Raw genomic sequence first — 12456 nt, forward strand, 5'->3', positions numbered from 1 at the left:
CTAACACACGGCATATGAGAGAAATTTGGGCAGATGTTGTTGCCTTCTTTTGCTATGCTCAACATAACGTTTGGACATTTGAAGTCATTTTAGTAAACTCTGGAGTTTCCATTTACATCCATAGATATTTCATTGGAAAGTCACCATGCTAACGCCTGGCAGTGTATCTATGACAACAGCTACGAGCAGTTGTTTTAGGTAAATTCCTCATGATCCCACGACAAACTTTTAAGACATTCGAAACTTTGTGTTTGTTGCAGGTTGAGCCGGCGACCTTCTCTCTACGAGAGTATCCATATAAAGGGGGAGAAGATGCAGCTGCACATGCGCGTACAGATAATCCGGCAGATTGCCCAGGCTATGGGCTACCTCCACGCTAAAGGTATCATCCTTAGGAGGCTCAACACGAAAAACATCTTCCTTGAACCGAAAGTGAAAATCTCCATCATGGATCACGGCATGAGTCAGCAGAAATGTGATAGGTATGTTGGCTGTTGTCGGTAGTTGGTTGATTTATTGATTGTTTGATTACTAAAAGAGCGAGTCTGGGTATGATTTGTATGAGAAATCGGATAGATGAGTTAGCCGCTGTCATCTAATTGGTGAGGTAAGAAATCCAACATGTTGCTCATAAGGGATAGGGACTTAGATGCTTAAAGCGCTGGCGGAATCCATTTGTTACTGTTTAGGATGCGGCTTTTAGTCGAAAGATTTGTTAGGTAAAAGTTGTTGGTTTGCTCTGGGCACTCCGGTTTCCTCCACCCATAAAGTTGGCCGCTTTCATATAAAAGTCATATATAAGTCTTTAAACGATGTTTAACACCAATCAGTCAATCAATCAATCATGGGGTATGAGCTGATTCGGAGTAAGTGGATCAGAAATGGGACAGGTGTGGTACTGATTTGGCTATCATTGCTTCATAGTGGTGTCATGGGGCGTAGGTTTAAAGTGCATCGATCGTGTTTGAAGAGTTTTTGGGTCATGAAATGACAAAATTATGACAGGAATATTTTGTATTTTCTTTACTAAGTGTTTCATATTGTTCAACGCGAGATGTTGTTTTCCTTTAACTGATTCGCCATAACACATTGATAAACAGCTGATATGACAACTAACAATTTGATTTGCCAACAGGTCAGACAAAGGGTGTATTCCTAAAGGTCACTTGACCTACATCGCCCCTGAACTGTTAAGGACCGTCCGAGTGGAGCCCCCAAGGCTGAGGACTGACGAAACATTCACACGAGAGACCGATGTGTTTGCTTTTGGGTAAGTAAAATCCACCGATAATCTGTCACGCTCTAGAAATGTTACGCTTACAAGAAACCGTGTAGTGTAACAGTCCTTAAAGCGCTTAAAACATTGGCCTTTTCAGTACACCAGATATAAAGAGACGCTAATACTGAAAGAATCTGAATGGATAGGCGTTTTTAGCATTCATTCTCACAGTATAAACATGATATTAAATACAGTTCAAATTTTCGATAAGAAATCCAACCCCACAACGAGCCCACAGAGCAAAGCGTTGGGAGCCGACGAGCAGACTATGACATCACTGTAATACCGGCCTATGGCTGATGTCGAGTTTTCATCACCATATCAACAAACTCGCGAGTACTGCCCAGTAGCACTCAAAACATATGTATGGTCCGTATATTTGTTCTAATGTACACATAACGTATCATATAATGTTACACTGACGCCTTGTATAGAAATGAATTCTTTCACTTCAATTCCTACTCACTGAATTAATTTCTTAAGGAGGCTTACATATGCGAACTATAAAGTGTAACAAACCCTGAAGAAAAAAATTGCTTTTATTTATTTTTTTATTTTATTTGTTATTTAATGAAAGGTGAACTTATAGAATGAGTGCAGCAGCGCACCCGTAGGTCATACGTTACAAAGTACAAAACGCCTGATGTTATTATTGGGCGATTTTAAGTACACGTGTAGAATTGCATCTTGAGTATTTGATTATTATCAGTATAGTTAAAACTATTTTTTTTAATCATAGCTTTATACAATAAAATATTTCGGCCGTGACCTATTTGGGCCCCTGTTGTCGCCATCTGTGGGTATAAACCATGTGGACATAATGTCCTTGCCATGTATCGCGAGGAAAGACTTTTCAGATCGATACACGATTTTCTTTCATCCAGACAGAAAGCAAACTGTGTCTAACTAGGTCACACATCTGCGCATTCTGACAAGCAGAAGCTAGCACGTTCATTTCAAACTCCGTGTTGCGAGCAGGTGCTTGTCAGTCGTTATCAGTTTACGTTTATGGTTACTGCGCTTCGTCAAACTCAAAACCATGACCACGAAATTAAAGGGAAAAAAGCCTCAAGACCACAGTGGTTATTACATATCATTATATATCTTATTCAACTGCATCGTGCTGATGTAGGGCTTGTTAACGTGTCCCGTGAAACTCCTTAAAGGAGTAAACCAAAAAGCATTGTAAACTACTCATGAGATCTTATCAAAACTATTTTCGCAACCATTTTATCCCCTGTAACTGTGGAAACTTTATGTCCAGAAAGGATACAGTTAAATTTTAACCAACAAAGAGGGGCTAGAAGCTTCTGATCCCAGTTTGACGAAGGTCCTAGAGATTTACTTTCAGGTGACTTCCATGATGACGTTTTATACAATTACCTTTACTGTTGACCTCTTAGGGTATAGATGCATTCACTTATCGCTAAGACCGTTTCCCTAAAACTGAGCCAATGTAATAAAAAAAAAAACTATTAGAAAAACGACTTAAAATTAATACGGGATTATTATTGCATCGAGAACGTGTGATAAATATGTGGGGTATGACGTAGAGTATTCTGCAATTCAGTGATATTAAGTGATTATCAGTCTATTGTCGATGGGAAGACGATGAGATATACCTTGTAGGATGATGCACTATGTGGCGTCTGGATAGCCAATCTGGACTAAGATAGATATTGAAGAAGAAGACTTAAATATGAACAATTTCACGTTCGTACTATCTTTAATTTAAGCTGATTGTTACATTGCTTTCAGGACGGTGATGTATGAAGTGTTCGCAGGCCATTTTCCCTATTCGGACCTCCCTCCAGATGTGGTCATCTATCAAGTGGGCAAAGGTTATCGGCAGCCGCTTTCTGACCTCAACTGCCTGTCTTTCGTAAAGGTAGGTAAACACTGATATTACCGCATTTTCCAAAGCTTTCCCACCATTGCCAGTTGTCGTGTTTTGACTCTCCTGTTCACAAAGATGGATCTAGGTTTTATTTTTATTTTTGCGAATTGGGGAGGTGGTGGGAGGGATATGAGCACTCTACAGAATACTTGTCCACTGGAGATTGTTGTGTGAATTGCGTTTGAGGTTTCTGTTTTGTTTATTAGATAGTATGGAACTTTGGCCAGTTTATGGCCACATTGTTACGATTCGAGTTGCTCAGTTAGCCAAAATCAAGTACAAAACATTGCAGTCCGTGCCGTTCCTAGCGATCAGCTTAGTATAGGAATTCCTCATTCAATGTATGTATGTACGTGTGTATGTGTGCTTGCGTTTTACCTACTTAACAGTTTTTCATCCATATTTGACGAGGAGAGAAGAGTAATTGGGCATCACCCATTGAAAACAAGAAGTAATGTTGATATATTCAGCAATCCAACATTAAATCCCCTCCCCCTCCTCTTTACCAGACCCCCCACACTCACGTACTTCCCCAATTCACATATACAAAGCTATGCTTGGCACACGTGTTTACCTAGTTGATATAGAGTGACAAAGACACATCACATATGCCCTTCATCCTTATCCCCTGAGTACACATTGCTGTGCGTATCAAAGGTCGACATCGACTTTCAGATCATATGTTTGACAGGGTTTTGATTTGGGCCGGATCAGATAACTCATTTCCAAGAACATTCAATCCTGTTCAGATTTCTTCGATTGGAGTTAGTGCTTCTGAGAAAGCCAGTAATGATTAATGGACATGGAACGTTTTTAGTACTGTTATCATTAAAATTTAACCTCCATGTGTTTTTTCTTAATGACTCTATAGTGGTTTCAGCTTGTAAATATGTCACCTTCTGAAGGAAAACAACTGAAAGTGGAAATATGGTTCCAAAATATAATAACTGGAGGGCAATTCCGAAAAATTATTTTTGACTGAAGTCAGCGTTAGGAAATATTTATGATCACATTTGTTCAATTCGTGGCAGATTTGCCTTGTACTGGATAGGTGTTATGACTCGTCATCGTTTAACCGTTCGATATACTTACGTCAATCTGGCTTTGTGGAATGAAGTTTTTTCGGTTGAATAGCACTAGAGTAGTCAAGCGTAAGGTACACTGTAGATATGTAGGGTAGGCCATGCTCTTTTCCATGTAATCTATCGATATTCACATAGGTCACTTGTACCTGGTTAAGGAAGTTCGGCTACGAACGTATCTTTAGAAAATCTTGTTTAAAACCAGAATGGCTAGAACAGAAACAGTAAAAAAGATTATAACATGGATACTAAACCCAGAGTGGTGACAACAGTGTGTTTGTTGGCAACTGGTCACACGTAACCGATGAAATCCGGCATCTTGTCAGTTTACTTCCGGTAGGGGTTTATTCTATCTGTTCATTTAAATGTTTGAAACAGCTAAAGTTAAGCAGGTCTTCGAATCTTGTGGCATGTCTGAATCAATTTTGTTTGAATGTATCACAGCGAAGTGCAAGTTTGAGTTTCTTTCAGTAAGGGTTTTATGAGAAGAACACAAAATTATACATGTACATGGGCGTATGTAGGCCTACTATCACTAATCACTACTTATTCGAACCAATCCAAACACTTTGCTTTTTTTTTATTCGACATACGAACCAAATTTAGGAACTCGTTTGCTTGGTCACTTGACTGTTGTGAGGGTTATGGACGTCCGTTATAACATTACATTACTTAAACAATATCCATATAGGTTACATGTACATAAATTCACTGCTAAGAAATCGTCCATCTGCTATTGGCAGATTTGCTACAACCTGTTCCATGGCTAACGTCATAATGTTATAAATGGATTGCGAGGAAACAGGGAACCATTTAAATAGGTGCTATCTGACAGACTGCAATATATAACCATGGTGGCGTTAGAGCGATTGAATGTTTGATAGTACTTACAACTGTTCTAAATGTCACCCCCTGCCATTTTACTGGTGATAAGACAGGAACATTCCAGCAGTTCTTGTAATGCAGCCTGTATATACAGGAGTTCGAGGAAAGTGTCGAGGTATATCCAGTAATGGCAAGATGTGTGTCGAAAGGTATTCAGATCACTCCTGATGAAATACATAATCCGAACAATGCATGTGGAAATCCTCGCATCTGACACGGACATGGGATCATGTAGCACATTGGACGCTTGCTATGGTACCAGGAAAACGAACAGTTCGCTTAATACATTCCTTTCCGGTTTATCTTTAAAAGTTTCGATCAGTTTTGAATTAGAAATAGCTTTAGTGTGCTGAATTCCTCTAAAGGCCCGTTCTCACAATTCGATTTGTAGTGCCATCTTGTAGCATTCGACTTCTAGTGTTCGACAATAATTGCATTTAACATGGTTGCATGCAACTTGTCTCGGATATCGGGTTTTTTCCTCCTTCATTTCCGTTGCTAAGATTTGGCCTTTTTTGTCAGCACGTTTGTCATAATGAGTTTTTTGACTGCAATTAACGTGATGTGTAATTTCGTGGTAGATCTAGACAGAGATAGTAAGCAATAAATTGCTTGGTTGCAGAGAGCGGTACACCAGTCTGCTTTTTCATGGTATAAGCATTTGTAGGATTATAGTCATGGTTGTTGACATGCTTAAATTGGTAACACAAAGGGCCGTATTTCTTTCGACTAGCTCACAACTCGTTGAATGCGACAAATGTCGAAATGATTCGGATTTTCTGACGGTTCGACTCGGTTGCGTGCTACAAGTTGGTACTACAAATCGCACGCTGAGAACGAGCCATAAAGGTTTGAACAGCATTAGTTATCTTTGCAAAAATGTTTAGAGTTCAAACCAAGTTATCACACATTGGCCTAATATCAATACAACATTCCTTCAAACAAACACATGTAAATATAGGTAATTGTAAAAGAGAGCCCATGCATGCATGGTGTGTTTTGTCCTTGAAATCTAATCTCGCGACAACATGATACCAAGGTCACAGGCTGTTAACTTGGAGGCCAACCGTATTTATTTATTTGATTGGTGTTTAACATATGGCCGGGAAGAGGAAGCCAGCAGGAGCTGGACTTGAATTCCCAGCAACCGCATTGGAGAGAAGCTCCTGATCATTGTGCCCCGCTGAAGGCCAACCGTACAATCATGGTTCGTTATGTGGTGTTGAACACAACATTTCCTCTTCATGGCACACCAAGCCGTAAGTTTCATAAAGTTAATTAAAAGCAATCCAGCCTTTTTAATTACTCACACTTTGACTTTATATTTTCCTGCAGGATCTGATAAAAGATTGCTGGACGCACGACTCCCTTAGCAGGCCTGAATTCTGTGAAATCACCAAAGGCCTCATCCACAACGTAAGTTTTATTTTACCTATTCATTTACCAAACAGAAACACTACGTTCACATGTTTCATCAGTCTTTCCTTATATTATTTTACATTCTAAATCAGCATTGAATGGTGCACTTCTGTTCTCTTTCTAAGGTCACTTAGGCGAAAAACCGAGCCATATATAGCCTTTGTCCCATTGGTGTATATGGGGAATACAATGGCTCGTATCTCGTAAAATGCTAAACAGATACATGTTCTAAACGCACTGTATGTGGACATCAAGGCCAGAAGTGTTTAACTGGGTCAAACATATGTGCCTTATATAGGTGCTACGATATAGCTTTACTTTCTATACAGATACTTGGGTTTGCACATAGACAAAATTAGCAGAGTATGTCATATAGGCCTACTTGGGTTTGCATATAAAGTCCAGGTGACACGTGACAGGGTAAATACGGCCTCTTGACTATTTACCTCAGTTAGAGTTTTATTCTAACTGTTCATATAAATTCATAAATGGTAGCAAAATACACGTCCCCTAGCACCACCTCTCTCATGTTGGCAAATTTGACAAAACCTTTTGGGGGCATTTTTGCCGTGAAATCTAACGGCTGAGAAATGTTGTTGAATGTATGTACATATAACCGACAGCTTGACCGATGGCCTACAGGTGATCATCAAGTTGACCTACATTAAAATTACATGGCGTCTGTTTTCACACTTGTGTATTCTTTGTTTCAGGCCGCTCTTCACAAACGTCACAGCTCATCGGAACCGGAGGGCATCAACAGGTCAGGTTTCAGAAACAGGTCTTTTTTCACCTGAAGCGAAAGCTTATGGTTGGAAAGAGAATGAAACCGTCGAAGTGCTTCACAGGCACATTGGCTGCTGGTTGGCCAGTGAGTGTCCACGTGACCGGTCGAACAAGCGTGCCAAACTCGCGCGGGCTGGGCAGGTCCCGTCCTGTCGAGCAGACGACAGTCCAGGCGCGGGATCAGCCGAGGGTCGTCTGCTCCCAGAGCGAGGCTCGGCACGAACAGACGCGGATGCGGGCATCCGAAACTAAGAGATACAGTCCTTCCTGACGGACCTCTTGTCAGAAGTTTAGAACAACAATCGATGAGTGAGATATCGATAAGCTTGCAATAAGCACAATACGCTGTATCGCTGCACGTGTCCAGCGTGTCTCTCTACATATTGAGCAATTTGATGTACATTTGAGCTTCTACGAATTCGAGGCTAAATGACGTACATGGCAATAATGGGGCAATGTGAAATGGTGCCTATACATAGGCATACAGGCTTAGCTAAGGGCTATTTCTCGCATGCCATTATTTAGCCAAAATGGGTTTCTTCTTCTGATCATAGATTACAGACCCTGGATAATGTTGATGCATGACATTACATATGTAAGATGCATCTTATAGATATATGACTTATATGCTTCTTCATCCATTAATACGTTGAAGAAACGGATGTACGAAGGTTTGAGTGGAAGTATGGGTACAACCGCTGCCAGTTAATTAGAGTTTAAATGCTTCCAGTTCGGTACAGTTAATTAGAGTCAAATGGTTCCAGTTCGGTACAGTTAATTAGAGTCAAATGGTTCCAGTATGGTACAGTTAATTATGGTCTAAGTGGTTCTGGTTTGGTACAAGATTGCATGGATCTAGTTGATAAGGATATACACATAAGCGACAGGTAGTCACTGCCTAATCAACAGATAATTGGTATGGATAATTTGCCCACTGTATTATTCAGCCATTACCGGATACTTCCGAAATGATAAGAGTCGAAAATGCGGAAAATGCAAGACTTGTGAATGATAAGTTTGTTAAATCGTTGACTCTGATGACGATAAAACAGTTGCTGTGATAGATGGTTTTGGTGTGGTTTTTGTGATACATAGCACTGAACAAATGGTTATATACCCCTGTCAATTATTGTATAACGTATTTATAATGTGCAATCTGTAAAGGGAGTGAACTCTATCTTCTGTGATCTGAAAACTTTATATAGATTGCATCTATATTGTCCATTTTATATGTCAATGCATAAACCGTGTGCTTTTAGCAGATTTTACAACACTGGTGAACGGTTTTACAACTTCATTCTTCTTGTTCCATATCGGAGATATTATCACATAGTATATAATTCCGTGGAAAGTTTTACCATCCCACAGGAAATGAGGGTTTTCACTTCGTGCAATTGTTGAAGTTATGTTATATGATATGATAGCTTTTATCTTTGTTGATCACTTTTAAAGTCTATTCTACATGTGAACATATTTTCATTGTTGGCTTTTGTGTTGTGGCAGGTGCCACATATTATATGTTTTTTAATCGTATTACCAAATGTGTGATTTTCCATATAGTTTAAGTTATGAATATCTTTTTAAGATTTGGGTGGTTGTAATCAAACTGATAGAGATTATCATACCCTCTGTTCACCTAAAGCCCACGACTCCCCAAACTTCTCAGCCTGTGTCCTTCCCGCCAGTGCCTTAGATCTCCTCGTTACAACTTCATTCTGAACTCTAACGCAGCACCCCTCACCCGAATCTGCTCAATGCTGTTGCTCCCCTCCCACTTCCATATAGGACTTAAAAGCTATACTAAATTATGTAATTTATTCTATAATAGACTTTTTGCCGCTATTTTATATATAACATAAGTTTTTGTTGTTTTGTATTTGGTGAACCGGGTTCGACTCGATATGTGCAATTTGAAATAAAAACTTATCACCCTAATCGATTTCTCCTCGTTTGTTTGATTTCGTGATAATCTACGACATAAGGTTTAGTATTTACTTCCTGGTACGCTACTAGCTTCCTGATCACTTTTGTCAACAGTCGATGGTATCACACGATAGCAGAGCAATTTCAAGGACATTACTCAGATCTACTTTTTTGTGCTGCTGCCTACATAAGGTATATCGCATCAAAAACACAAAATTTGGCACCCTTTCCGTCACTGCATAAAATAACTAATATTTCTAAACATGGCGTACATGTAGAATGAATAAACGGTTACGAGTTAAAGGCATTCAGTCAAATAATTTGTTTGATTTATTGTCGCCGATCTATTACTGTCAGTAACATTGTAGAGCAGATAGGGGAAACTCCAAAACCGGGTTTGAACCCATACATTCAAGAAGTGTATTGTTATGGCTTAACGGAAATTCAGGAAGGAATGGAAGATTTACTGTGCGATTTAGTTAACGACATTTAGCCAAAGAATGTAATACTTATCACCGCTAATAAACGTCATTTATTAAACGAGAACTAGCCCATCTCTCATTTCTGCTAATGACCTTGCCTGGCTGGCAACTAAGCTCACGTACAGTATGAAACGACCACAATTTCAAAATCGCCACAATACAGAAAAAATGCAGTGTACGCGTGTAAATGTTCTGACCAAAAGTAGTGGTGTTACTGCAATTTTAGATTTTAGTCCGGTCACACGCAACCAAGTGCCCCGCCGGATCAACGTTTATTTGTCAAATGTATGATAACTCGCGGTGAAACTAACCAAAACACAACGATCCTAGGCCATTTTAAAAGTGAAATTTGACACGTGACATACAGAATAATACATGCCTGTCTGTATGCTGTATAACCGGGGGTGAGAGGGATTACTCTTCCCTTCGAATCAAATCCTACTATAGTTGTCACTAGACCTCCGGTTGGTCAGTACTGGTTAATAAATGCCATAGGATTGTATACATACGCTATTACCACCCTGCAGCTTTAAGAGTACATTTACATATGGCTCTGAGATCGGTAGACCATGTTCCCATGTTTCCAACTTAAAACCTCTGAATCTCTATATATACAAATCTAAAACTCGGTCCTGTCGCTTGGACTGTCCTCAAAGCTGTAAGCCATAAAAACAGGTTTCCTGTGGACTTAAAGCAATTCTGAATTCACATCACCTTATAACGCGAGAATAATAAAGATCATAACGTCGCAATTTAACCAACGCATCCACTAAGATAGCATCTGAACTTCGCAAAGCACCATTTTCGGATCACGCGTCTTCGTTGTTAAAGTGAACATGACTGCCTTTCCCCAAATTTACCTCATATTCTTTTTCCACAATAGTTGCATATTTTTCCCTTTGTTTATTATTAAAAGACAAATGAATGTCAAGATTCCCGAAGAAATTGTCAATCACCATTTTATGAGGGTAATATTCTTGGTTTCGATCTAAACCTTCCACGACTGCATCTTTTTCCGTTCGATGCTGAGTGCATCGCGAAGCGAAAATGGCTTAGCGAAGTTTGGCTTACTTTCAGGGGCATTGGGCTAATCGTGACGTTATGCCCCACATCATTTATGAATACGTAGCTGATATGAAGTAAGAATTACGATAGGAAATAGAAATATTTTGTAGAGTATACATCTTGACATATATTGAGGACAGCACACTCGAAAAGACCGAGTTTTAGGTTAAGGAACGCAAGAGTGAAAATCTGTACATCTGAACGAAGCCGCGCTCAGATTTATTTTACACAGAAAGCCTAACAATAGCCCTATATTACAAAAAGGGGACATTGCTGATGAACTGGGTTACGGGGCTCACTTATTCGGTACACACGACTTACATTGTCACCGTCTTTTCGGCATCATCGAAAACTGTTAACCGTATTCATGAACCCATTCCAATTTCTTACTTTTACAAGTTTTTTATTAGTTTTTCGGTGCTTTGTGTTGAATGTTATTTAGGAAATCTGTCATGCGATAACTTACCTGGAATGTCCGTAACAGTTGACGACTGGTAATGTCTATTTCGACGCTTAGATTCAAGTTGCGCTTAAATTAATGTATACAGTGTGCATATACAAAAGTTCTGTTACCATTAAAATTTAGGTAATGAAACGGTTGTGTAAAAATAAGATTATTAAATTGAAGTGACATGTAACAAATAACACCATTGCATCTTTTTACCTAATTCTTCTTTTAGCCATGGTGATAGGAAGCGAGTAAGTTGCTGCTTTTTAAGCTTTTATATATATATATATATATATATATATATATATATATATATATATATATATATATATTGAATCCGCGCCTTAGACAAGCAATTGGTACAATCTGCCTCGGTCACTGTTCAATAGCCTTGTAGACAATAACCGGTCAACGAACCATTACGTATCGGAACTTGTCCTGTATCGCTAATCCCCCAAGGACTTCACCTCTGACAGTACACTGGTGTCGGGACTTCCGTCCTGTACCATGAGCACCTTCAGATAAATGGGTACAAATCTTAGCTAATTGTGATGGGACTTGACAACTGACAGGGTAATGGGAATTAAAATGGGGTCTACTCTGTTGGTTGTATTTAATGTAGATTCAGTTTTCTGAAAACGGCACTCCCTTGTCACAGGCCGATTCCAATGGTGATATAGCGCTGCGCATCTGGTACACCACTTTGGGGACCTTTAAGACAACAGTAACATTATACATCTGACATTATTAGTTACATGTACATGGTTACTCAGTGGTAAAATACGCAAATATATGGTGTCATCAATATGAGGATTATTGACATCATATATCTGCGCATCCTATTACTGAGTAACCATGTAACGAATTTAACCAGCAAAGACCCATCAATTCAATGCAGGTGTATGTATGGGTGAACCACTTGTGATGTGACCATTGTATTCATAACCCAACAAAGGGAGATAACCTACTCAGCAGACACATTTGACGTCGTCTGTAACTTATTTAGTCTTCAGTGAAATCCCAGCATTTCCTTCTCTGATAAAAATGATATCTTCAGTAGTTAAATATCACTTTTGTTATTTACATTTTCTGCTGGAGACCTTGACCCATGGTAGACCACATCACAAGGCCGTGCGCTTCTGCGCAGTATATAATTCGCCGAAAAAAAAAAAAAAGGTAGAAATTCTTCA

The 12456-nt window shown here is 39.3% G+C and overlaps 1 protein-coding gene across 1 annotated transcript in view; it reads left to right on the forward strand.

The window, feature by feature from the left end:
- LOC135472922 (uncharacterized) overlaps positions 1 to 9280 on the forward strand; it is a 33228-nt gene extending 23948 nt beyond the window's left edge. Inside the window, exons 8-12 of the mRNA XM_064752654.1 lie at positions 261 to 482; positions 1136 to 1270; positions 3038 to 3167; positions 6479 to 6559; positions 7276 to 9280. Of these exons, the coding sequence (XP_064608724.1) occupies positions 261 to 482; positions 1136 to 1270; positions 3038 to 3167; positions 6479 to 6559; positions 7276 to 7359 (652 nt within the window). The 3' untranslated portion in view covers positions 7360 to 9280. The remainder of the gene's footprint in view (positions 1 to 260; positions 483 to 1135; positions 1271 to 3037; positions 3168 to 6478; positions 6560 to 7275) is intronic.
- The last annotated feature ends 3176 nt before the right edge of the window (positions 9281 to 12456 follow it).

This window comes from Liolophura sinensis, chromosome 8, assembly GCF_032854445.1.
Source record: "Liolophura sinensis isolate JHLJ2023 chromosome 8, CUHK_Ljap_v2, whole genome shotgun sequence".
Classification (NCBI taxonomy): Eukaryota; Metazoa; Mollusca; class Polyplacophora; order Chitonida; family Chitonidae; genus Liolophura; species Liolophura sinensis.